The sequence below is a fragment of the Bombus impatiens genome, unplaced genomic scaffold (assembly GCF_000188095.3).
Source record: "Bombus impatiens unplaced genomic scaffold, BIMP_2.2 scf_0095, whole genome shotgun sequence".
NCBI lineage: Eukaryota > Metazoa > Arthropoda > Insecta > Hymenoptera > Apidae > Bombus > Bombus impatiens.
This window is the reverse complement of record NT_176514.1, coordinates 403,240-430,948: the sequence shown is the minus strand read 5'-3', so window position 1 is coordinate 430,948 and position 27,709 is coordinate 403,240. Positions and strand designations below refer to the sequence as shown.

The following is a 27,709-nucleotide window of genomic DNA, read 5'->3' as shown; positions in this document are numbered from 1 at the left end:
AGTTGCAGAGACAGACAGGGAGAGAATTCGACAGAAAAGAAAATGGAGTAAAGGGACAGAAGGAAAGAGCAAGATAAAAGTAAAACGTTTGGAAAAAAGCGGAGAGGTGGAAAGGAAAGAGATGAAAAAGATGCGAAGAGAAACTCTTTGGAACACGTTTGGTCGTTTCATCGATCGATATACTCAAAGAAACTATTGCTGTTAGGCAGACATCGCTAGCATTACCAAATGATTAAACTATATTTCCCTGTTCTCCTCTTTCGAATTTTCCTGGCAAATTTTGCTCGCCTGTGCGCACCACACTTCAACTTATCAAACGATTAATATTTTCTACGCACAGTCGTCGTTCGAGCATTTAACATTCACTGTTTCTTAGTTTTAGGCTGGTTTACTAGAAGATTGATGTATACAAATCTTTGCTCTTTGAATTGAAACTAAGCGAGTCCAAATTTGTGAAGGGCAATGTACGTTCGTAACAGTTGGATATTAATCGCGTACGAATCGAATCCCAAAATTTAAATAGCTAGATTATTTCCATCGAATGTTTGCGATAAACGGATTATGCAGTCGAGTAGCTTCTAATGATTAATTGGCTGTTTAGGAAATCGAGTGGGAACGATTCTGCGGGATGTGATTTTATCGATGAAGATAGAGTAACGCGATGGTTACGCGAGGTAATTTCGCCAGGATCTGTCTGCGTGAAGTATCGAGTTGAACTTCACTGCATGGACGCGATCTATCGATGTTGCATCTCTGTAGTGGCAGTTTCACGAATTGGTTGTTTTTGCATTACGTAGAAAAGTGTCATCGGATGTTTTTGAACAATGTGGAACGTCATATCGAACGTGGTTATTTTTTTGCTGAAAGGAAATAATTTTATTTTCAATCGCACTCAGAGAAAATCGAGATCGATCTCGGTGGATAGATCCTTCGTTAAAATTCATGCTGGTAAAAGCGTAACTCCGTGTTCTTTTGAAAATAGTGGCTAAAATAGTAGTTAATAGAATAGAGAAACATCAGAAAAAAGAAACTTTGGTATTTCTAAAGCTAACCTTCTTCAAGAGTAACGGTCGGAACTGAACAGTCATCGAAAAATAGCAGAGTTTACTTTTTCCCGCGTAGTTCGATCAAAAATGATTATCGAAGCGTATCGCTTTCAGAGAATATATATGACCGATCGAATATCCATTTTAAATAATTCATCGGTATGGAAAATCAAGAGGCCGCTGCATATTCAAAAGAATCGAGTTATAAATGTTCCAATTCGACGAGGTCCCGATCGTCAAATCGATTTTCTCATATGCTCAATCCGCCAGCTATCGCTCAATTACAGTCCGAACTCTTCCCTATCGAAAGAGACTGTTGTTTAGAGCTTCTCTTGTACGTGCAGACAAAACTCTTTCTACACGCATACTCTTCTTACACGATGATAGAAATTCTCATACACGACACTTAATTGGACTAAATCCTAACCCTAGAACGATATACGTTAGTGAGCGAATTGGGCGTCCACTCGAGAAATCATGGTGGACAAGGCCCGTAGGACATTTTAAGCTCGATGTTCGGCACATCATTAGAGTTCTTTCTCCGGACGGGCAGAAAAAAGCGTCTAGGAGAAAGCGGAGTTGACACGACGGTCGACAATGTTTTATCATCGAACGACGATCATCTTCGACTCATGTGGTTAGGGAAATCACAAACACACAACATTGTTCGGGCGAATCGCGAGCATCGACACTTGACTCGAGCTCTCGTTTTCTCATTTCAAACTGTGAACCGAGAGGGCAACACGCCGATGTAAGGATATTATCATGAGCACCATGGAAACCCTGACGACCTGTCAATCGCTAAGCTCTCGCCGAAAGTGGCCATTTTTACGCGCGACAATTTCGTCGTCGTTGAGAATGAACCCGAGGTGTTGTCAGCCACCTCGAGATCACTTTCGTTCCGAACACCCAACGAATCCTGCCAACTGGTTGCCAGGTTCCCCCAGCTGACTCCGGCGAATAGGTAGGCTAGAACGAGTAGAATGAGGCACCCACCTAGGCACCTGCCACTTCCAGGATCGATGCTACTGCAACCGCTGGTCTGGTTTTCGGTCGTCGGTCTTTGTACTTCCTGATGGGACACACATTCTACCTGCTGGCTACCTGTCCATGGATCGGTCACCACAACGTTATGCCTTGCGCCTATTGCCGAGTTGTCCACACTCACATCCTGATGATTCACAGAGGATAGTGGTTTGTCCTTATCCAGGTCGTCATCCAACTCCAACGACGTCTCCGTGCCGTAGAAGATTAGCTTGAATTCTTCGAGGGTGTCTGAAATGTTGTGGTATACCGTTAGATTCCGTTTCGTGAGATCGCAAGTACAGAGTCGCAGGGAAATCGTAAAATGGACACATATGGGCATGCTGAAACTCAAAATGTCGAAAATTGACAAAATACCTCAAAATACCAATAGTGATATGAAAATGTAAAAATACTTAAAAATATATGTATTTCGTTCAATCGGGTGTGGTATATTACATCGTGATAAGTGTAATGGCAGTGCTAATTATTCTTGACTGCGTTATTTAGGACTCAGAACCTCAATCTGTGTGCCACGATCCTTAAAGAAATTATAGAAATGCTTGCTAGCAAATTTTGTATAAAATTTCATCATAAAGACATTTACCATCGTTAGGAAATAAATATTTTGAAACATCTTGTCCTAGAATATTTCTCTCTCCTACTAGAAAATGTTTATGTTAAAGCTCTTTTAGTGCGAATAGGGTAGAGTGCATGCTATTCGATTCTTACAATATAGATTCGTAATTCGAAAAGGGTCGCGAAATTTTGGCTCCGAAAATATAAAAATTCTTATACGGCTTGTCTTTTTGGTAATGATAACGAATTAGAAAAAAGGTATAGATAAATTATATTTTAAACATGCTGCTATCAAAAAGCGTACTTATTATATTTTGACCATAATATCTTAAGCATCATGTAGAGCGAATTTTCGAACGATAAATATGTGATTTGGAAAAATAAACAGGATCGTGTTTGAGTAAAGAAGAAGGACTTAAAGAAACTTAAAACAATGTTGTTTCAAACTTAATGGTACGTGGAAATTATTCAATGTATTGATCTTTTTTGTTTTGTACTGTATGGTGTAATAGCTCCACGCGGAAAATACTTTTGAATACGTATTTCATAAAGGGTTTCATGAAAAGAGATTCCAATTAAAATTTAATTTCCGGTGTTACAGGGATTCTAATTTCAATTTTCTCCCCAGACACGCAGCGTAGAAAATAAAAGCATATTGAGCTCTATAGCTTCTCTTTTAGTATCTTTTTGTAAGTCGATTTTCAAACGAATCGAGTAATATTTTCATTGAAATGCTATTTCAATTTTTCTTCACAATGAAGTAATTCAATAAAGAAAATGTCATTAATTAAGAAGGATTAATGTCCTTCCGAATCATATATCTTCTCAACGTGATATATTTGTGTTTTGTTTGTCTATCTTGACAAATTTGGAAGAATGATAAATTATCGAAAATAATTTGCGGCAATTTTAAGTTTTAATTATTACCTTGGTATATTTTCACGAGAAGTGACAGGATATTAATGATGCAAGATATTTAATAATTACAAACAACAGTTAAAAGAATATTATACGTTATAACTTGGACTAAAATTTTCACTCGGATACTTTAATTTGTCATTTTATCTCGCAAATTGCACATTTTAATGGGTTTTCCTTGATCAAATATTTATTTGTTGACAATATTCCCAGCAAATAATTCCATTTATAAGGTCTAGATTTCTTCTCATTTTCATTATCAGTATTTTATGCTCATATTGAAATAATTATACATTCAAATAATGTATATGTGTATATGAAAAAGATTTAATTGGTAGAAGTGCAAATAGAACTATTGTGGATTCGCGATGCTTGGAAGAGTCTTCCGCGTTTTCTTAATGTCACTACAGTCTAACGATAGATAGGTACTTCTATTTGACGTGACACGAGTGCACTTTGCATTATCCAACACATACATACATACACACAAGCGCGAATTTGCGCGAGGATCATTCGCGTGAATCATGTTTCATACAGTAGATGTTTGATGTATTCGATGCAAGTGTCTCGAGGTGTGGTCTTGGAAAAATGATGGCAGTGAAATGAGTAAAGTGAAGAGGGTGTCAATGTCGTTGGCGTCAGGGAACTAATAAAGCGTTACAATGCTGCTTAAGGAATTTTATTCTTACTTTCAAGAACAGGAACTGGAAGTGGATTAAAATGAAGTAAATTCGGGCGATAAGAGAAATATTAATAACGGAACCCGTATTTATTATTGTACTAATGCAATTTTGTATAAATGTCTATAACGTGATTTCTTATGTAAATATAAACCAAAAACTATACCCGAATTTCAGAACGTTTACATATTTGTTGGTTTTCCTTTTTTTTATAATTTTTTGCCTATCGATGGTAGTAAAAATTTTGTTAGCATGATAAACAATGGGCCTCGAGTATCCGAGTATCCGATGAAATGCCAACGAATGTAACTTGTATGTAACAAAATGTAACAAAATGAAAATGTTAAAGGCCAATAAGGGGTTAGAGGCCCATAAGTGGATATAATATTGCTGCTATAAAAGATCAATATGATCTGAAGACATGGTTCTTATTTCTGTATATTGACGTTTACACGATTTACGTGAACATTATCTGTATAAAAGTAAATTTTTGAAATATCGAGAATCGAGTAATAAAGTTTCTAATAGCTTTTCCCATTATAAAAGGCGTGCCATGTTTGTTATTTAAAAAAATAGTGATAAATAATTAATAATTGAATAATCGTTTTAACATAGTTAACAATATTTATGTGCTATGCAATCTGCATACTTCTAAGCATACTTCTACTAAACACACATTTTCATGCATGCAAGCGAACGGCTTAGTTCAATAGCTTTAACAACTTTGTAATTGTAATACTCATTGAAAGGCTAAATTTTCATCTAAAATTTACGAAAAATAAAGTTTCATTCAACGATACTTAAGAAGAAACGTAAGAGTACATGCAGCAAAATTAGTTAAACATTTTTATTATGAAATTAACATAAAAAGATGTTAGCGAATAACAATTTAACGAATACAGAAACTATCAAAGAATGCAAACTGAAACGCTATTCGATAATTGTAGAGTTCACATAGTAAAACCGATGTAAGTACCATTTTCTTCGATTATCTGTTTTATGCTATAAAAAGATATCTTAGAAACATTGAAAGATATGGATTTTTATACAATAAAAGGGAATACATGAAAATAAGGAATAAATGAAAAGTACCGCTGGAAATACTTAAAAATTATCTCAAAGAATACACAGATACAAATTATAAGGGGACACATAGCATATGAACAAAATGAACAATAATTACACCGAAGTGCGCTTGCAATAATATAGGAACAGTGAGGATAAGAGACAAAAAACTAAATCATATAAAAGTTCACTGAATTCTGTAATTTTTCGCGTGGATGCACTTCTATTTTACACAATTTGACTACTTTGGCGAGATGCGACAAAAGAAACTGCACGCAACGTGCATCCGTGGATGGTGCATGCACCTTAGACATAGTTCTCAAATTTTTGTATCATCAATTTTGACACTAAAAGTGTTTTCCCAAGCAAATGATCTCGAAAGGGAATCGTTACCCTAGTAGAGTTTTAATTCATTCTAAACCATTCACGGATTGCTCGTTACGTTAACGTAGGCCTACGTCAACTAAAGAAGAATACCCTTGTCTAAGTTCTTCGAATCGAACTGTTCGTCCTGAAGCAATTCCAGACCCTTATCCCTGGTTGCGTGCTGTTGGCCAGCTCCTCTAACTCCAGCGTAGACGGGATAGAGTGGATAGAGCTGTTGAATTTTAGGATATTGCTGGAAGATGGCTGGCACGTTGTTGATAACAGGTTTCGCTGGTGGCTCCAAGAGAATAAGGCCTCTTTGAAGGGACGAGGCCGTCGCTATGTCGACGATTTTTTGTCTGCTGGTCACTTTGGTGGTTAGAATCGTGGTAGATGGACTGGTCTGGGTGACCGTGATAGTGATTGGACTAGGCGTGCTTCTTCCTCTGGGTCTGGACGTGATTAAACGAATCTCCCCGGCGACGTTAGGTCCCTTGGCTACTGTCAACCCTCTTAACGTTTGCACGGTGGGCTTTGGCGTAGGTTTATTGGCTGATTTGCCATTTTTGTGCTGACCACGCGCTTTGCTCTTTCTCTGAGATTGTATCTGCGCATTGACCACATACGGCGGACTAAGGCTTCCGGATTTCTCCGACTTATGTTGAGTCTGCTTGATCTTCGAGCTCATCAGGGAGTTTTGTGCCTTCGAGAACACAGTTTCCCGTGGTTTAACGAAAGGTCTTCTCGGTATGTTCATCCCGGCAGGATTGTACAACGCGTATTCCGTGCGATCGGGCAGCGTTGACGTTCCGTAGAAGATCAACGCCCATTCGTGGAGCGTTGCACGACCTGATGAATGGTTGGTCGTCGGAACAGGATGCAGCACGAAATTCCAAATGATGATTATAGTTTCAGTGATAAAATCAAATAAAAGGTAATAAATTATACGGTAAGAAAGATAGGAGCTATTAAATTCTTTCTAAATTCTTTTGATCATTTATACACTATCTTTGTAGAATCTTTTCGCATCCTAACCTGAAATAGTTGATTACTTATTTATTATACGATAATTTTCGATTATTCATCAAAAACAAAACGTTTCGTCTATATAGATCCACCTTTCTTCGAACGATTCAGAAGCAGGTGATGCAAGTAATCCTACGGGAGAATATTGTACAGTCGAGCTTATCAGTGGTTGGGGATTAGAAAATCATTGACGACCAACAGGTGCAATTCCGAGGCCGGCACAATATTGTTGTTGGTCGACGACGACGATGCTGAAGCGGATCTCGCTAGCAATGTACAAGGACTCAACGCAAACGCGACGTGTAATGGTTTGAATACCTGTACTTGGAATGTATCCTGCATATTACGTGGCATAATAGAGCAAGGTTCTATCTTGCGCATGGATACATCAGACTACAAGACTGTATGGGATTACAAGCTCGCGTTAACTCAAACTTTATGCACATATCGGCTTTAACGGGCTTCTAGCTTCAAGTGGTTCTGACGATTTCACCCTTGCACAAGGTCAACTTCCCCTAGTAGTTCATGAGATCCATTGCTGGTGAATGCCACCGCGAGGGAACACGCTTCGAACTGGAAATTACGCCCTTGGGAGATAATGCAGCAGCTTACGTGGTCCCACGTGCATGATTTACGAGAAATTCCCTTTACGTCTTCCAAGATCAGATGATAAGATAGCAGCTGGATGTTACTGCATACGCCAGGCGTTAGAATCTACGGATCTGGTCATGTAACCCTATCAACCTATATCGCGTTTCACGGTTAATTTTATAATTTCAAGTGAAACGAATCGTTGTCCTATTATGAGAATATATACCGAAGATCGTACTTGTAATTGTTTTTCAATCTTTTTGGTACTGTTGATCCTTTAAGGTAAGGAATTTTTAACACGTTTAGGATGACAACAAAACCCAAGAAACGCTCATCTTGTGTTAGTTCGTACCGTTATTTTATACATTTTGCTTTTGGTGGCCCAGTAATGATGTTACACTGTCAGATAAGGGTATCCCCTGATGACCCATAGAAAAGTCATGCCATTCTAAACATGTTAAAAGTGATGTGGTATGTTTAACGTATTTATCTACCTTGGTACTGGACTCTCGAAGATTTCAAAACTTTTGATACCTACTCAGCAGTTTCATCCTATCGCGTTACTTTAATGATGACGGCGATGATGTGCAAAACACCTCGGCCGTGAATATATCTGATATAGAGAGGGTGTTTGGAAAATAAAGTTTAGACAAATGGATGTGAGAAACAGATGAAACCGACCACTGGGTAGAGTAAATGTATTTTGGAAACACAACGAATCGTTATTAATATTAGAAAATCGAGAATATAAATTACGATTTATTATTTCGTAAGATCGTAATTTGTAATTGGTCTTTGCGAAAAACGTAACAGGATATAAGCTCTTGAAAAATTTCTGATCCGAACGAGGTTACATTAGATGTATCTGGAAATGTATGCGATGAGAGGAAGGAACAAAAAGCCGGATACAATGGACTTACCTTGGTATCGACCCTCATTGTGGATTTCAAGCTTCCACGTGCCGTGTGGCCTTTCTCCCCAAGTGTGAACCGACATAAATGGCCATTGATTGAAACCAGCCTTTGAGATGTCGTGAGGCCTTTTCGCAAGGAGAGTACTCTTTGTACCTTGCGGAGATGTTAGCTGTATTTGAAGATCTCCTCTCCTCGAGGCCATCAGTGAAACCTTTGCCTAGAAAAAATGTATCGTACGAATATTTATAACGATCAACAATTTATCTAATCGTTCCAGCAATGATTTTATTGTCACATAAATATTCAATAATTTTAAATGTATATATTCTTTTTGAAACTTTGTGAATGAAGTGCGGTACGTGCGCATAGAAAAATTTAGAGTAATTTCACGTCTAAACGTGATTGAAAGCATTCCAGAGGAAAACTATTAATTAACACTCTATTTATGTGAGTGACACAGTACTTACCTGCACGTGCTCGAGAAAATTAACGCCGCTACACTCCTTGACGTGCAATTCCAGAGTTAGCTGGCTCTTTGGTGGTATTGGCCTGTGCGTACATATGAAATTTAGGTCAGCTGTAGAAACGAAGACAGGGAATTCCACAACCTTATTTTTCCTTTCTTTTAAATTCTCATTTCGTCGACTAGGTTAAGAAAAATAATCATACACCTTATTTTTATCGTCGATAAAATTCGTTTTCATTTCGACAGCGAATGGTCTTTGGAATCGTCTGTATTAAATCGGGTGCACGTGTTGCAGAAGCTATTTCCTGGGATCAGTTTATCGTTATCACGGTAACGCAAAGCGAACAATACGTGGCAGAAATAGTGATGAATCGAATTGCACCGTCACGTCTCAAATAGTCATTTATTTCACAAAAGTACTGGCTTCTAAATTGTATTTCATATTTTTCGGTGACTTAACTTTCAGTAAATCGTCTTTTTATTGAAGAAAGAAGGTATAATCTCGGAAGGAAATTACGTTTCTCCCTTCCGTTGGATTTTGCAAATTTTTCTAAGAAAACTCATTCGAACGTTTCAAATAGTCGTAATGCATAAAATAGCTAACCTGCCCATATGTGGTGCTGAAACCTCGCATTTGTGTTGTTCCGGTACCGTTCGCCATCTTCTGGCCAAGCGAACCATGGCAGCGGCATCCATCAGCCCATAGCCAAAACTATGACTCACTAAACAAAGATTGGACAAATTTTTAAATTAGACTATAATGCGTACTTTATACTTATATTTTTTCAAATACTTACCGTTTCTTCCAACTCCGTTAGTTACCCAATCTATTGCTTTAAGATTGGCAGGTTTCGCTGTTCTGACGACAATGTGTTGCATATCCCTCCAAGTTAGCTCTTTGTTTGCCTCGAGAGCGAGAGCGCAGATACCAGCAGCTAAGGGAGCCGATGCAGACGTGCCCGTATGACTGCTCGTGCATAAATGATGCAGATCAGTGGTCACTACTTGTTTCTCTCCCGATGAGCCGGAACTGTAGGTGGTAGCGAGAGTGGAGGAACAGGCTTCGCTGTACCAAGGCACATGACCATATTCTGTAGCGCTGCTGATGGACAACGTCCAGATGCTGTTCGTATAACCATCGCAGTTGCAGTTGTCGTGATCCCTGCCGCCGTTTCCTGACGCCCAGACGAAAATTGACCCTTTACCGTTGCGACCCTGACGATCAAAGTGACGAATTTAGCGAGGCGTCACCAACCGTCTGGTCAAAGAGCCTTTCATACGCTGTGAAAGGTTCAATTGATCGTTTCATCTTAAGAAAACGCTTTTAGTCTTCGATTTTCTTCGATAACGAACTTACGCGTAATCGTTTTTACCAATCGAATCGCTTTTTTATATCTAATCGTTCTGGATAAATGGATAACTGAAGATGAGTTCTTTGAGTGAAACACACGAAGGAGAAATTTATCTATAGGTTTTTTTTTAACTGTTTATTTGAATGTAAAATGTATCCACGTGTATCATATACCTATACAGATTTCAAAGCAAAACGTACAACGTATAATTTTATTGTAAATCGATAACATATGTCCTTCTTAACGAGGAAATATTAATACGAGGACAAATTCCAATGCTCCTTTTAGTTAGATATCAAGTTTGCACCACTTCCGATATCACTACAGTTATGACCATCAAAGGGCCATCCTTGAAATTATTGGATTAGTTATGGCGGTATGTTAAACGCAACTTCGATACACTATATGCTCTCATTATTAATACACAGTACATACATACCTGATGACCTCCTTTAACGTAGTTACAGTCAGTATACTAGTACGAAATGCACTTTGATTTCGTGATATTTTTCCTTTAGAGATAATTTTTTATTGTTGTCAGAAAATGTATCTTTTATATGAAATCACTTTTTTTTAGATCGTTTTTAACTAAACACATTGTATTGCATGTCTAATCTATTAAATTTAAGAGAACGAGTTAGAAATTTATTCCACTGTCGTCTCGACAATTGCGTCGAAATATCTCTCGAAAATTTTAAGCTATTTCAAATATATGACATATTTCGCAAACTACCGCTAGCAATAACTGTCTTTATGAATATTTAACGGTTAGCTTCCTATCGAGCAAAAGTGCTTTAAATCCAGAAGTAACAGTAATTATACTGGAAAGATAAATTCATATTTGGCTACGACACTACCGGGAAATATCGTTGCATTAACACGAAAATGGAAGGTAAAAAGATATATACATTCAACTATTATCGAATGTCGTAGTTCTTTGAATAGAGATTTCTTATAAAGTTATTCATGAAATAAAGCACATAAAACATGCGAATGAAAAATGAAACATCGATAATAAAAAAAAAAAAAAAAAAAAAAAAAGAAATGAGGAAAGATAAAAATAGTACTCATATAATGTGTCTCTCTCTCTCACACACACACATACTTTTTTTTGCAAACGAAACTTTTTGTATTAGCTTAAGTACTTTGTTATAGAGATATTTCAAATAACTATAACTATACTTGAAATACATGTTTCCGTAAAAGGAAAAGGAATGGCAAAAGGAAAAATTTTCCTTAATACGGTCAACCCGTGATGTACCGTTCCTCGAGTGTTTGCTTGCTTTCATTCTAGAGAGAATTTATTTCTGCATATTTAATAACAAGCAACTTTTGTGGAATATAAACGTTTATCCCATAAGCCCGTTGACTCCTTAAGGATTTACCAAATGAACGACAAAATGAAAACAGTTTGCTTAGGAATATTCAATGTATGTTCAACAGTCATTTTTAAAACGAGCATTTACACAGTGCTTCATAATACAAACATAATATTCGCAGAGAGAAAAAATTTATAATAGTATTCTTTCTCTTACAGAATTCTTGTTATACTATTATTTCTATGGTCAACGCTAGAGAATGGAGGAAATGTATGGTTTTAAGGGCTTTATATGTTTAAAGAAAATTTGTAACGTTTCTTGAGTAAAAGTCTTTTTAAAATACTTAATGTTCCACTTTCGTAGTAAATGTACTGTAAATACCATATATGTACGTACTGATATTGTGAAATTTTTTTCTTGCTAACAAATATTATAATTTAATATATATATGTCGGAGATGAAAGGAAAACCAAAGCCTTTCCTTGGAAATTTTGGGAACATCCTCTAGTACTCTAGCCTAGATTTTATCATAGCTGCAATTGTTCGAGATTTGTGATAGCGAGATTGGGCTCGAGGTGACAATTGGTCGCCGAACGTAGCTACGGTCACGGGATGGATGTTTTGCCTAACGGAGGTCTGGAGTGGTTGTATGGTTTTTCCGAGAAATGTGGTTGTGGCGGCATACGGCCTCGGGAGCGGGCCTAGCCACGTGTAATTTTGCCTCGGAGGTGCCGATATAATGGGACATACATTGTATTAATAATCAAACTCCAGGCAGAAACTGCCTAGCAACAGCGTTTGGAACCTTCTCGATGCTTCCAAACGAGTACAGAAAACAAATGCAATCGTACAGCGAGAAAAATCTCCACGAGGCTGGCTTTCGTGCTATTGCCTTGGAGAGTGACACATCGATCATTTCAACAATCGTATTTTGCGCCTAAAATTAGTCTACGCTTAGTAAGGAGTTCTCCCGTTGACCGTGGATTCGTTTGAACCCAAGAACATTGTTAATAGCGTTCATTAAACTTATTATTCGTAAAACATACTATTCATTAAACTTACTATTCGTTAAGCTTATTATTCATTAGACTTATTATTTGTTAAACTTATTATTCGTTAAACTCTAATATTCGTTAAACTTTGTCAGTCTTGTATATACGTGTAAATATAATCTCGGTTTTGTAAAACAATGGCTAATCCACGTGAAGAGTTGTTACGCGCCCAAAATTCTAACCATAACCCGACATATATATATATTTCGCAAAAGACAACTGTTTTTCCTAAATGTTTGTACAATTAAAAAGTTCAGAAGGAAAGTTATCTGTCCTCGAATAAAGTGAAACCAAAGCTCATTGAATTCAGATTCGAAAATTAAAAAACAATGGTCAATTCTAAACACGGTAATCTTTATTATCGGTATTATGCACAGAATGGTTAAGTAATCGTTCTCTTACAAGGTGCCATGACCATAACTAGCTGAGACGTTACTTTCGCAGCTTTGAAAATCTTGCCTCGAAGATTTCTATTTTCTGACTTTTCGGTACCGTTTTAACGAATTCCTCTTTCGGGCAAAAGCGACTTTCAATATTTGCATATGACTTACGGCTACTTCGCAGTGAGCAAGGATAAAATGGTAATGCGTGCAGGTACGGAAGCTGACAAGTCGCTTAAAAGCACCCAATTAGAAACTTTCCGTGGGCTGATCTTATCGACCGAGTCTATTAAGGTAGGTCTAGGGAAAGAACTTCCTCGTTGTGATATAATCGTATCATGGTTTTCCCGGCAACGCAAATGATTTCGAAAGAATTATTTTTCGATTAGGTTCGCAACCTATCGATACCGTTAATCTTCCTTCAGGAATGTTTTCTACCGGCTAGTTTCATCTTCTTTATATCGTATTATTATATACACATGACAAAAATTATGCTTTTATCTTGTATATAACCTAACACTATAATTTTGTAAATAAATTTGTGTTCACGTTGTTACGTCACGAGGCTTACCACAGGCTGTATTTCTAACCGTCGCTCGCGGTCCTACAGTGTCGCAGGCAGATCGTCTTATCTGCCCGACGGAACATATACAATGTATCGACGAGCGCATACTTGTCACCAAGCAGCGAGATCTAGAAACGTCGATTTTGGTCCGTTACTTTTTCCACACAAGAAGGCGACATACGTCATCATAGGAGCGAACGGTGGCGTGACCCGAGCATAGTGGGGGTCGTCTCTCAAAGAAGACAAAGAAATGATCGAAAGGCAATCAGTCCCTTCTGACGAGCCAAACGTTATACATCGAGAGGTTTGACGATTAAAATTAAGGTCGCATAGTCTAACGAATTCATTGAGAGATATCGTAAAGTCGGGTCGACTTTCTGTAACATACTTACTGTATTCCTTGTTAAACTATTTGTGGCGTGTTCATCATATTATTGTCAAATATACTATTTTATGTAAATCTGTTAATACAGTGTTAAATTCATTGAACCACCTATGTTATCTTAATCGAAACAGGGGAACGACTATTTCGCGGCGTCGATTAACAGAATCGTAGCGAGAATTTACGCCTCTCGCTGACGCGTTTACCTCACGACCACGTCTTTCCGCGAACAGTTGTAACACACGTTCTAGAACAGAGGTCAGTAACGTAGATTTCGCGGGCACCTAAGTGCACTATCATGGGCAATCACCACCAATCGGCGATTCGATTCGGCCTATCTCAATGGTCGGCAACCGATCTTTGAGATGGCCCGCGACCGATTGCACTTTGACGTGCTGTGGGAGATAGTTCGGAAACGCGAAGCGATAGCGAACTTTCGAACATTCGTGGGGAGACGCGATCTCGAAGAAGCGCGCCTACGGGAGTCGTAAATTCCTGTTACGATTTAACTAATCGACGCCACGAATCGTACCAACCCTTATTTCTTGTGGGATAATAAGGGGGGTTGAGTGAACATAACGCTGCTATTAACAGGTTAATATATATTTTGAATGATTCAACAACTTCAATGTGATACAAGGTTGCGTATGTGAAATGACAACTACGAATGAGTACGAACTGTGACTCCTTTCATGTTGGCGACTGTGATGATGTATCTTCTGTCGATTGACTGTCTTCGACTTGTTGACTTCTGACTCTTGAGGTTCCTTGAACTGTGTTTTTAATCGAGCTGATGTGAACTAACTGATGAGCTTTGACTGTTACTTGAAAGTTACCGTGGAATATGTCTAGAAATCAAGTATAGAGACGAAGTGACTGCTGTGTAGGTATGAGAACAAGTTGACTGTCCTGTCGTCGTGAGAACAAGTTGACTCCTAGTGTAGTAAAAGAAGTGAAGTTCGTTCTTATATGATTACGGAATGGGTGTGCCCTTTGAACGAAGAACGCGGATTCGTTGCTTACACTTTTCGTCAGGAAAGTGAGGGTAACGATCCGCGATGCCGATTGGTTATGACCAACGTTAGGAATGAAGATAGGAGGATGAAGCCTCCTACCAATGTGGCTCATGGGCGACATTGTTTATGGAAAAAAACCAGCTTTTCCATTAGACAAATATTCGTTTTTCCTATTAGGTAACTACTCGCTTTCTTCGTAATTTGTAAGAACGTGCAACAAACCTAAGGACTTTTTTATTATAAGTACCAGCCATAAACCGAAAATACTTGGAGGATTAAAGGTTCCTGCAAGCTAATAAGATTCAGTTTATGGTGGCCTTAGGTTTATTAAAGGTCTGTCTAATGGTGCTTGGGCCTTGATTGTCAGACAATGAAGGACGTCGCACGGACTATTTCACGTGACGTAGTAAGCGGTTCAGAAAATCTAAGATAATCTGTAATGAACTCCTGACAAGAAAGATAAAAATAAAAGAAAGAAATAAAGGAGCTTGAGAACAATAGTCTTTTTTCTATTTCTTCTTTATAGTGATAAAGTGATAATCAGTTTGTGTTATTTCTAATAATTCTACTATATTTTTCAATTTCATAATACTTTAAAACTTACATAAATAAAAAGAAAAAGGCATATCATTTTAATATTGGGTGAGAAGAACAATTTGGTTTTATATTCTTTTAGGGGAAGTACGCATGTTTATTGTTGTAGTTCCTAAAAAATGTAACATAGTGAAGCATTTCAACATTATTCATAAAAACTGTAATAAAAATTCTCTGATAAATTCTATAATTAGAAAAAAGAAATTTATGTGATGAAAATGAACTTAGCTAAACAATGAAACGTTTTTACGAAACCTGCTTCACGGTCGAAGAAAGCAACCTTTTCTATCTCTTTTAAAACTTTTTACTTATCGATAAAGAAAAAGAAACTAGTTTTAGAAGGTAATTTAGTAAAAGAAGCCATGTTGTTGGTTTCTGAGTCAATTTTTGATGAGTAGAAAACTAAAAATGAAATAATGGTAGCAATAAATAAAATCGAATTATCGGCGGGAGCAGTAATACGATGAATCGAAATTACTGCAACTGATATTGAGACAAAGTTGAAAGAGGATTTAGAAGAATACATTTACTCTTTTATATTTACTTTTTTTTTTGTTGCAATTAAATGAGTCTACTGATATATCGGATACTTCTCAATTAATTGTGAAGACGACAATTATTGTTTTCGATAATTTTACTACGAAAGAAGAATTTCTTAAGATTCTACTTTTAGTGAGGCCAACAAGGGGAGATGATATTTTAGCAGTTTTCAAAAAATACGCGGAGGAAAATAATCTACCATTATAGAAGTTGACCGCGATTACAATCGACGGAGTTCCGGCAATGGGAGAAACAAAACAAGGATTTATCGCGTTATGTAAACAAGATCGTTCATTTTTCAGATTTATGTCATATCATTGCATAATACACCAAGAAACGTTATGTGCAAAGATAATACCTCTTCAACGTGTCATATAGGCAGTATTATAAATTATAAATTCGATAAGAGCTGCATCAATGTAACACCGATTATTTAAATTACTTTTACAAGAAGAGAATGCTGAATTTAATGATTTTACTCGCATGGAAGAGCGATGACTTCATAGAGGAAAAATACTTTAAAGATTTCTAAATTTATTAACTCAAGAGTAATAAATCTTGGCCACAGTTAGAAAACAAAATATCGTTTTTTGATCTTGGATTTCGTACTGATTTTATAGAAAAATTTAACGAATTAAATTTAATATTTCGAGACAGAAATCATCACATCGCTCGAATGATAAGTGCAATAAATTCGTTCAAAGAAAAATTGATACTTTGAAAATGGCATCTTTCAAAAAACAATTTAGTTCATTTTCCAAATTTGAAAAATATTGCCAAAAATTGTATTAACAGTAATGTTTCTTTTTGCTCATTTTGCACCTCATGGAAGAATTTGGTATTAGATTTCAAGAGTTTTCTGAATTGGATTCATTTTTGACAGTTTTCACAAATTCTTTCACCTGTACAGACAAAGATGTATCTACTAAAATAGCAGCTTATTTCCAAATTAGTAGCTCGGAAGATTTGAAATTAGAAATTACAAATATAAGAAATGATATAATATTAAGATCACATCAGAATGATAAAACATTTTGGAATTTAGTTAATAAAAATACTTATCCGTTGTGAGTTAGTTGAAGATTTGGATTGCTAAGTATCACATTTATGTTTTTTTTTCTTTAGTACACAAGTTTGAAAGTAGACTTTTGTATCTTGTAGTAATAAATTTATGTACAAATTTATGCAAGATAAATAGCATCAAGTGCATTTTAATGTTACAACTTTTCCTTTGTCAAAATTAAGTAAACTGCTCTTTGTCATAAGTTAACCATTCGGGGTTAATCGAGGGTTATCCTCCGGGGTACTCTGTATAGTAAAAAGATTGTAGATTACTGTTCTAGATCGAAAGTACTTTCTTTTTAATTAGTCATCAAATCATACTAGTTAGATATTGTCATACCTTTTTCCTACAATTCTTAATTATCCTTGAGGAACCTGACTTTCCGTTTAAGCGGAATTTATTTTCGTTAAACGTTCCCTATCATCGCGTTGCGTCGCGTCTCGTCGTATCATGTCGAGTCGTTCTCCTGAATCGTCTGTCTTAATTATAGATGAACATATATCTATTCTAACGATCTATGTGTTATTTCGATGCAAATCGGCTGACATGCTGAAATTCCTTGTCCAAGGCACAAGATAAAACATCCTCGTGTCTCCTCTAGCAAACGTAATCGAACAGAGTCTGCTTTCGAGCGACTACTAAGTATGTAGCATCGAGATAACAACGAAGTACTATCTGCCTTCCAGTCGTCGCTCTGCGGAAACACGCAAGAGATGTTTCTAGGAGATAGATTCCTGGAAATTTCTATCCGAGAGGCGGACCTTCCAAAGCTATCGATTGTACAGGACTTTTGGTCTATTCCCAACAACGTAACAAATGTATTTCATAGGGTTTTAATGAAACGTGAGAATAAAGGATCCAATTTTACGCGCAACGAGACTTATTTATTATAGCGTGGTACAGAGAACGACGCGGAAGAATTGGAGCAGAAATTAGAGGAAAAAACAACAAGGAATAATTTCGTGTCGTATGAGTTATTTATCGTTTTGTAAACTTTTCGTTACCGATTCCAAGTACGGCACTAGTAGTTGAAGACCTGAAGATTTTTGTAAAGTGTAAAAAATTTACCAACCTTTGTGATTCCTTCGATGAAAGCTCTAGTAGCAAGTTCACCAGGACCATCGACGGTTTTTCCATCGTCATCCGGTCCCCAGGAGGCACTATAAATGTCGATGTGTTGGGGATTTAGACTCAGAGACCTCGCTTCGACAGCGTCTGTCACGTCTCCGTCCAACATTCTTACTCCTACGTAAATAAAAAATTAAATCCTTTTAATTAAATTACTCATCCCGAATTGGATTGGTTTATTTTTTAATATCTCGTTATTTAATATGTCCAGTTTTATCAGAAATACACGCATTTTTTTCATTTCTCTCAAAATACTGCACCGGTTTTTCAAATAACCGAAAATAGCTGAAATCCGTTTTTTGAATACATTTACCCCCGACACCAGCTCCGAATGCAACTCCCACCGCGCACATGGAATTGTTAGCAGTTGCAGCCACTTCACCGGCGCATCTGGTGCCATGTCGATTACTGTCTAGAACATCGTATCTTGGCATGGGATCTTCATCATGATTATTAACGTCGTAGCTCGCTTGTGGATCCTAGAAAGATCGTTCATTCGATTATTCTTGAGTGAATCATGTATTCTTTTTCTACCGTATAGGTTGTAACGATTTAAATACAGAAGAAATATACTTTCTTCGGAAAATTTATAAAATCTTTGGTTTAATATCTTGCGATATTTTTAAGATCATGAACCTCAACGCTTATTGTATAGTTGAATCGTTGAGCATTGTCACCCGCTGTTCTCGTTGAGATTAGATGCTTTTTCTTCTTGCCAATCGATAAGATGTTTAATTAATATCAAGTGAACTACTTCTGTAATTACCGAATACAACTTGGCTGCACTTTTACGAAGTTCCCAGTGAATATCGACTTCCTACAAGGCCCGATGTAATTGCTTTTTCCTTTAGACAGTTAGAGGATTGTTTTAAAGTTCCGAGTTTAGTACTACGGTTTTTCGTTTCTTTTCGTATATAATATTTTTTTTACAATCGATTAAATAATTCTCGCGACGGAGTTACAAAGTCATGAAGATTCGATATTTTACATTTATACGAATAAATAGATTTACACTCATCTTGGATATTCTCTATCGAAATGCGGTTTCCAAAAAATCGAGTGCTAACCATACAAATATACATCACCCATTGAATATAAGGAAAGTAGAGAGCAGAAGTTAAAAAACAATGACAAAAATTTGCAAGAGGTAAGATCGGAAGAGCTGTGCAAACTGAAGGCACATAGGAAAGTCAGAAAAAGAGAAAACAGGGAATATGGTGGAAATAAGTCGAGGGAATTTAACTGATTAATTTGAATCGCTTGTTTTGATATGTAGGTATAAGAGTTGTTTGGTTCAGCTATGTAACCCAATAATTTCTAAAATATCGTAAAAGAATTTTAAACGTCGTTTCAACAAAATCGTAAAAAATGTGATATTTTAAATGATTGAAAATTTCAATTTCATTGACGACACGTATCTCTTACGGGTCGATATCGATTACCGCCGACTATGTCTGATTATAGGAGATCTGTATCTACTGGGAAATTGTGGAGCTCGATACACGTTTGTCCGTGGTTGCCTTATTAACCCCGGCCATTCACTAGTAAACATACGCGTTTCTCTCGTGCGGTTTAAGTCTAGTGTTTGACTCTATGTATGGCTCCTAGTACTCCGCTGGCAACTTCGACAATTTCGGTAGCGTGGCACAAACTTGCTTCCTGCAGTCCACTAACGAGAAATAGAGAAGCAGGAGAGTTTTATATGTATAAATGGTTAAAGAGCAAACTGCGTTTAAAGAATTTTGTGTGAATCGTTGTAGCGTAGCAAGAAGAGCGTTGCATACGTTGTAATCGCGAATGCACAAATCTTATTACATTTATGGCGCACTGTCGTTCCCACGAATATCATTCGTTGTGTCTAACACGTTTCTTTACGATAATTTCTCTTGCTGCAACGTTGTATTCGTTGCAGTTAGATGAAAATAGACGTTTAGTATATGGAATAGACGAGAGTTTCTAAATACAGGTATAGTTTTTGGCACCATTCCGAAATCTGTCTGCCCTCCATTTTGTAGGGTTCGGTTCGTCCTGTCTGTTCTGTTTGCTTCGTGGAACCTGTCGATCTTTTGTGTAAATTGGAACGTACCCTGTTAAATTGCTGAAAAACTGATTTTCTCTCTTACGAGTGAAAAGATTGAACATTTTCTGTTGTACCGCGGTGAAATTAAATGTGACTGTAGTTGTTAAGAATTTTATTTCTAGAATTGCTTTAGAGATTATAAATTTTTGTCGTGTCAAAGAATTGAGTTCTTTTCTCGAATTATCTTCTTTATCAAGCGTTTTATTGGATTAAGACAATAAGTAATGGAACTTACGTAGTTCTTATAGAGATCAGGATGATTTTTCTCCAATCCATCATCAAGGATCGTGACCACGATTCCGCGTCCCGTAATTCCTTCAGCCCAGGCTTCCTGCACGTTCATATCTAACCCCTCTCCCCTATTCTATAACCAATTATCGATAATCGTATTTTAATACGTTTGTCTTCAATCTTTCGACGTAAACAAGTTAAAAAATTTCTATTTTATGCATAATATGCATAATGTACGCATATTTACATGTTACGAGATTCATGAACGAAATTGTAATTTTCTTTAAATATACATTGAATTTTTTTAATTTACATACCTAACAAAATATATTTACCGTTGGTCAACAAAAATTTGGCACGAAATTGAAATTCGATTGAAAAAAAAAATCGTAGAAAGAGACAAAGCAATAAAGTATTTTTATCTCATAGGCCTTTGTTTAATTTTCCGTGCACGTTCGATCAATTCAGCGAGAGGAAAGAAATGAGATTTATCTGATTCAACTAACCAAGTACCACATTTGAGGCCACATCTCGTCATTGAGAACGGTTTTCAGGTTGGACGGACCGCGTTTGATTATCAGATCCCGTTTCGTTCGCGATTTCACTCGCTGCTGCTCCGCTCGGCGCACTCTGCGGTCTTCTATTAGCCTCCCTTGTACTCCGAAATGTGGTTCCGCCGACCTCTTCACCACTGACGTGTGCACCATATGGTACCAATCGTCTACTATCTGCAACAAAGAACAATTTCACATAAATATCTTCGTGTGATAATCACGCAGCCTTTTCTACTCACAACTATTCTCGCTTAATGCACCAAACGATAACGAACGAATTTCAATACGAGATACCGTTTGCGAGTCCCGGCTAGTTGCTTTATATGAAGCATAATTTGCCTTTTATGTTTCACCTGTTTCGCTCAATCAATGTATTTCAACGAAAATATATGAGAATACGTCTTTAGTCACTGAGATAATATTTATCGAGGTTTGTACTCTAACTTGTTCGAAAACTAAAATGAAAGAGATATAAGTAAAGATTACTTAACATTTAGGATGACTGAACATTTGAAACTTTTCGATATGGGCTAGAATATTTGCTATTATTGTAATTTAACGGAGAATAGTTTACTTAGATTTGATCGGTGATGTTTCATTTCGTACCACATACGTGTACATCGCTTGGTTGTCGAAACGAGAAGTAGTGGACTACTAGTTACGACTCGATGGTCTGTGGTTGGTTACGGTACAATCATGGCACAATACATAATAATTCGGTGATAACAATAATAGATGTAGCGATTAGTTAAATTTCACGTCTGCAGCTATTTTTCGAAATTTACATATCTCGTTTATATTGTACACATCGTAAATATATTGTAAATATTTATTAATAGGAAACATCACATAGTACATTAAATATAAAGAATATAGGATGAATAAAGTAGGTGAATAAAGAACACAGTAAATAAGATAAAGAAAATAATAATTGATAGAGATAATTGAAAACAGTTATTAAAAACAAATAATTATAAATTATAATTACAAATAACTAATAAAACCAAAGTTATAAATAACAATGGGTGGTTCCGATTCGAGTCTGTTATAAAATCATGGAAAATATCAATTTTGTTATCAATTAATTAATATTTCATTCGATATGTTAGAATATAAATTTTATTATTGAACGAAATAACGAAGCCTTAATCGCAGTTTCGAGATAGTAAAGACCAATGTCCAGAAGTTAGAACTCTCGTTAAAACAAATTTTCTATTTACCGCAAAACGCTTTTCTTATATGCACAGCCGTTTACAAATTTTGCTGATAATCGTTAGAAAAAGGAAGGAAAAATGGGTGCGTCGTATATTTTCTGCGGTTTTCATTAAGGACAAAGTATTCATCATATTTTTGTATCAGGGGAAAAATTTAAGCTGCTCGTGGAGCAAGATTATTTGATGCACAAGTTTGCCCCCGATATGGCGATATGCAACGGTAAAGATATATGGTGTAGGGTAATGATAAATGTGAAAAGTTGGCAACAGCTGCTGCAGGCGAGCTTCTTACTGCTTCTTTCCCGGTGACAACTTGCACTGCATTTTTTCAAGCTGAACATTCTTTGTTTGAAGAATGTAGCTTACATTCCACGATGGAACTATTGTTTCGCCTGCTTCTATCGAGTTGAAAGACACGTTTGTATTGTTACTTCCAGATATTTATTTCATCCCTATTTTTTTATAACCCAATTTGTAGTAAGGCAACTGTTGAAATAACATTGGCATGTCGTTGCAGCTATATTAAAATCGATACGGAAAATTTCTATGAGTTAAACGAAAGATTAAAAATATGGTTATCAATTACCATTATCATATCAATTATCATTAACGAATATGTTTACAGAAAACTAATACACGAGAAAACTGATAATTTAGAAATCATGAGATCACGGACATTTTTTCCTCTTTGTAACTTTTCCTTTTCCTTTCTTTATACGTTTCTTAGTCTTGACAATATCGTTGAGGCGACAGCACTTGAAATTACACGGATGCTCTAGTAACTTGGAAATTTCACGATGCACCGGGCTTAACCTTGGCCTCTTTATTTCCTCTATAAATGAACGATCGTTGCGTTTCACTTCGATCACTGTAGGTGAACATGGATCCAAGCCATTTTTCGATTTAAAAATCTTCAACCGAACTTGATATTTCTGCTCTTTCCATTCACCAGTTCCCTTGAAACACTTTCGCTTTTTTCGAATGGGCAAATATGTCTCTTCCGATTTTTTTAAAGATCTCGTTTTAACCTCGTCTGGCTTGCGATTCATGTAAGTAGTCTGCATCTCCTTTGGATTGGGACGCTTACTCAAGCCATACTTCAAACTCGATACATCACCTTTCGAATCGTTGACGTTTTCTACTTGACACGGGTTTTCTGACTTCTCACAAGAGCCACTTTTATATGCAACGAAAGATGTTTGACTTTTCGTATATTTTCTGGTGGAAAAGCACTTTTTGTCACCATCATCGCATCTCGTTTTTCGAGACAAGTAACTATCCTGCGTGGATGAACGAGAGTTACTGGACCCACGTTTCGTTCGATATTCCACGCATGAAGGCGAATTCGTAGATGAATGTTGTAATCCCCCAGCTTGCAGATCTCGAGATACTTCGGCTTTTAGCTTCTTTTTACTCGATTGTTGATGGGGAATAAATACTATGGGAGAGGGACAGATAGGAGGGCTATGTTTCTTCTTGTGTTGGCTTATCCTCATCTTCTCAGACCAGTGAATAGATTTTGGTGGTGCTGGGTCAGGGAGAATATCTTCGTGCAAATTCGATGAATTACTGCATGCGTCTTTCGAGCATCTGGAATTCTTTTGCTCTAAATTCTCTGCTCTCTTGGGTAAAAACGATTTAATTATGTCGGAACTATGTTTCTGTACGCAAACCATAATTCTATCCATCTTCGATAAAATTTTTGATTCTTTTTTATCCGCCTTCTGAACTGGTGATTTTCTATCATCCTGATCATACGCATGGAAGACCTTACTGCTTCTCGTTTGATCAAATTGACGTTGCTTGTAGTACTCGAAATCTTTTGAGCTTCTTTGGCAATCGGCCTCTGTCAATTTTTTATGTTCTTCGAAACATTTCGTCGACAGCTTTTCGCTTTCTGCCGACTTCTTACGATCTTCGAAATCTTCCACCGATGCCTTCCCACATTTCCTCACTTTCTTACGATCGTCGGAGTGTTTTGTCGATTCTTCTCGGCAATGTCTGTATCTTTCAGGTTTATTAAAATACGATGGACTTGTCTGTTGTATCGAGTAAGAATACTCAGAGTGTACATTTTGTGCGTCATTTTGACGATGATCTTCCGAACCTTGCTGGAAACATGTTTGGGAACGTTCTTGTATCCGAAGTTTCTGATCATTTTTGAAAACCATTTTTGGTTTTGTCGAAGGAGAACGTTGCTCTTGACAGTCCGATTTCGGGGGCTGTTTATTTCCATTGGATCCTCTTTTGACAAGTTTGAAGAATAGGTTTCTTTTCGTATAATTAATCGCAGGTATGTTGCTAAATCGTTTCAGATAAGTAGGAATCGTTTGATTTAGAATGTCAGTAGACAGGTGTGTTCTTATTGGAACAATTTGTCGTTTGATCCGAATGAGATCTTGAGGATCAACGGTGATATCGATAGACCTGTTCAGAGTCGAGTATTTTTCGAAAGCAAGCTTCAACGAGTTATTCAATATCTTTATAGCAGAGAATTTTCTGTTCGAAAAGAAATCGATTACTTCCTGCAACTTGTTTCTAGGCAAATGTACTCCAACTTTCTCTTTTGAAGTATTTTCCGAATATTTTACTTCGTCGGATGGTACCCATTTTGGCTGGATGTTTCTTATTCTCCTTACCGACAATTTTATTCTCCAAGAAATCTGTCGGTCATAATAGGTATCGATAAATCAAAAGATAAAAGTACAGTAAATATAAAATAAAATAATTGTACAAACTATTCGTTTCCAAATGATTATAAATGCAAATGAAAGTTTTCTTTACTTAAAAATAAAAACACGAAAGAAAACAAAAACAAAGATACATTTTTATCTGAAGGAGGAGAAATAGTAATATAGAATTTCTTTCCTTCTCAATAACATCCATGTCTGTATTTTTTACTTTCATCTTTATCTTTTGATCTCAATATTTCTACATAAATTGAACGAGTGCTTAGAGTAAAAATATATCTATAAAGAGAAAAGATCTTTGAACGTAATATCTCTCCGGATAAATATTTGTTAATGATTCATCTTTTGCATAAAATGGAATATTTCAAGTAAAATAAACTGTTCCGTTTAAAATGTTGCGCAAGAACAACGTCTTTGATCCTCCTCTTTTTGCTACCGGTATACTTGTCGAACAAATCTGTGTTTAATTGCAAAGCATTTTCGAGCATCTCGATGGATTTGAGAGGAGATCCTGCCAAGTCAAGACGTTTCTCGCGTTCTTTGATGCGGAGAACATCTTTACCTTTCGGGATAAAAGTCTCAACATTTCCTACGATGAATCGTTGATGTATCTTACATCAAGACCTTACATCTTTCTTTCTTCTTTGTTTTATCCTGTTATGGTTGGTTCTCTTTCTAATTACTACCTTAATCTATCTACTCGCCCCTTATCATTATTACAATTCCTCATTCGAGCCGGGGAGGATATCAGCGTAGATTTTGTTGCTTTTGAGGTTAATTGCTCGTGCAATTCTTTGCAGTAACTTGTCGGACTTTACTCAATGGTAAATATCTTTCGTTTTTTTTAGCGTAACATAATCTTCAAATTTAATTACCGTAACATAATGGTCTCATGAAAGAACAAATGATTTTTGATAATTTTACTACTAAAATTTGGACACTATCATGGTAGATACGAATGGTCGAATGGTACTTATTCGTTTATACCTTCAGATCGAAGAAAATGTTATATACACATAGTAATACGTTACTTTTGAATATTTTGTTTATTTATAGAGCTTAGCTATTTATAGAAAGTAATTTATAATAGAATTAATTTATTACCTATATCAAATCATCACGCGGCGTTCCTATTTAAAACAATTTTTCGAACGAAGTAAATTTTATCGATACTAAATAATTTAAAGTTTGGCTGTTTTATTCATTGGAAATTAAATAAAATCAAATTATCGAAGTCTTGACACTGAATGCACCGAAATTCCTTGGGTATACACCTGCTTTGGACGGTTAAATTCTGCCAGAACTTCCGCCTCCAGGACGTTTTGGAATCCAATGCTAGATTGCTTTAGTTCCGAGATGCAAGTTCATCTTCGATATGTGGCTAGACATACGCAGACACTGATCGATCTGATTCATCGCCAGTTTGGCTTACGTGGCTGCACAACTCTCCGTAAAGGCATGCCCCGATAAATTTCGTTTTGCAAGTTAATAGTGATAACTAGACGGCTAAGCTTGTTTTATCATGTATGTGCGGAAAATTTCAATGTGCGAGATTGTACAGAATGCACTTAGTATGTAAAATATATGAAATATACAAAGTAGGGTATTCCTTGGTCGAGTGAAGATCGGAAAATTTGTCTTCGTGCTTTGAAAGAAAAAGAAAGAAAAAATATTATCAAAAAATGGAAAGATATAATTAACCCTTTTAATAATTTTAAGACACAAGACATAGGTACCATGGTTAAAAAAAACAAAATTATTAATATGGGAAAGGATAATTAAGCGTTATAACAATAGTTAACTTTATACAGAAAATTTCGAAACATAATAGCACAGATTCGTTGTATTATAATTTTTAGAACAGCACCGAGTTGTGTCGCGACGTCATATCGACAGAATGAATTGATTACGACATCGATGGCACTGTACCAAATCAGCTTCGTTAACGACAGTCTCGTGTTGGTGCATACAATATGGAGAGTCATGGTGACCGTTGAACTTGGAATTAACTATACGAACCTTCGGCTACGTTCTTTCAGATTTTTTGTATCGAACCTCCGAAAAGATATTGTTTAACGCGGACATAAATCTATAATCAGATACTATCAATACTAAGTTGAAAGCAATAATGTAAATAATTTATAGCATTATTTAAATGTCTAGTATTCTTTTCATAAATATTTCTATATTGTCTGACGGCCATTAATAATAACCATTATCTTATAGACTTGTACAATTTGTGAATGATTAATTAGATTTATCCGACTTTCCGAAAATGTCCCGATACTTACGAACGCGGATGTATGTACAACGTTCGATCTTGATGGCAGCAGAGCTAATTGATTAGGAATAGCTTTCTAGTCCATACCATCAGCACGATGACACTGATTAGTGGGTTCCATGTTCTATTTCTGGAAATACACGAACCATCAAGATTACTCTAACTTCTTCGTTGATTTACGATCAATAGTCGGTTGTATGCTGTAAATTTAGAACAATGCCTTCGTCTATTATTATTTGAGTTCTGTAGTTCATTCTATTTTTTCGTGAAAACAAAATCAATTATGAAACAACTTAGTAATTTATCAATCTGACTTTTCAATTTTCCCTACGCCATTCTCCAATTTCTCTGATCTCTCCGAATATTCTCATTATTTATAGGAGATGGCCTAATTAACTAATCGAATTACTCCAAATTGGAATGTTTATCGTGGTACATCGTGGGATGTTTATCAAAAGAACTAGTTCCGAACGCGTATGCAGCGACTCCACATCGGAGATCGACGCGGACATTGATTTTCCACGTAAATGCACCTAAATGGGTAGGGATAGTTCGAGCGAATTTTAGTGCCGGATCATTTTCAGCCCCCCCCCC

The 27,709-nt window shown here is 36.5% G+C and overlaps 2 protein-coding genes across 4 annotated transcripts in view; both read right to left on the bottom strand.

Annotated features, from left to right (window-relative positions):
* Positions 1-27,709, bottom strand: part of LOC100740609 (furin-like protease 1) — a 220,670-nt gene that overhangs the window by 15,437 nt on the left and 177,524 nt on the right. For 2 of the 3 annotated variants that reach the window (XM_012394588.3, XM_012394587.2), the window contains exons 2-11: positions 20,883-21,104; positions 20,381-20,509; positions 18,379-18,544; positions 18,010-18,182; positions 9,472-9,889; positions 9,279-9,396; positions 8,676-8,757; positions 8,215-8,425; positions 5,789-6,526; positions 2,043-2,321 (exon numbers count right to left, since the gene is read on the bottom strand). In XM_012394588.3, coding sequence (XP_012250011.1) covers positions 2,043-2,321; positions 5,789-6,526; positions 8,215-8,425; positions 8,676-8,757; positions 9,279-9,396; positions 9,472-9,889; positions 18,010-18,182; positions 18,379-18,544; positions 20,381-20,509; positions 20,883-21,104 — 2,536 coding nt within the window. The remainder of the gene's footprint in view (positions 1-2,042; positions 2,322-5,788; positions 6,527-8,214; positions 8,426-8,675; positions 8,758-9,278; positions 9,397-9,471; positions 9,890-18,009; positions 18,183-18,378; positions 18,545-20,380; positions 20,510-20,882; positions 21,105-27,709) is intronic. The other variant, XM_012394589.2, reaches the window with a different exon arrangement.
* Positions 22,442-24,854, bottom strand: LOC112214163. The gene has a single exon (XM_033318409.1). It carries the CDS (start codon positions 24,313-24,315, stop codon positions 22,813-22,815), a length of 1,503 nt encoding a protein of 500 aa, XP_033174300.1. The 5' UTR covers positions 24,316-24,854; the 3' UTR covers positions 22,442-22,812.

Bases quoted from the DNA above. Each gene is read 5' to 3' on its own strand.
- LOC112214163 (XM_033318409.1), bottom strand. From the start codon at position 24,315: ATGGTTTTCAAAAATGATCAGAAACTTCGGATACAAGAACGTTCCCAA.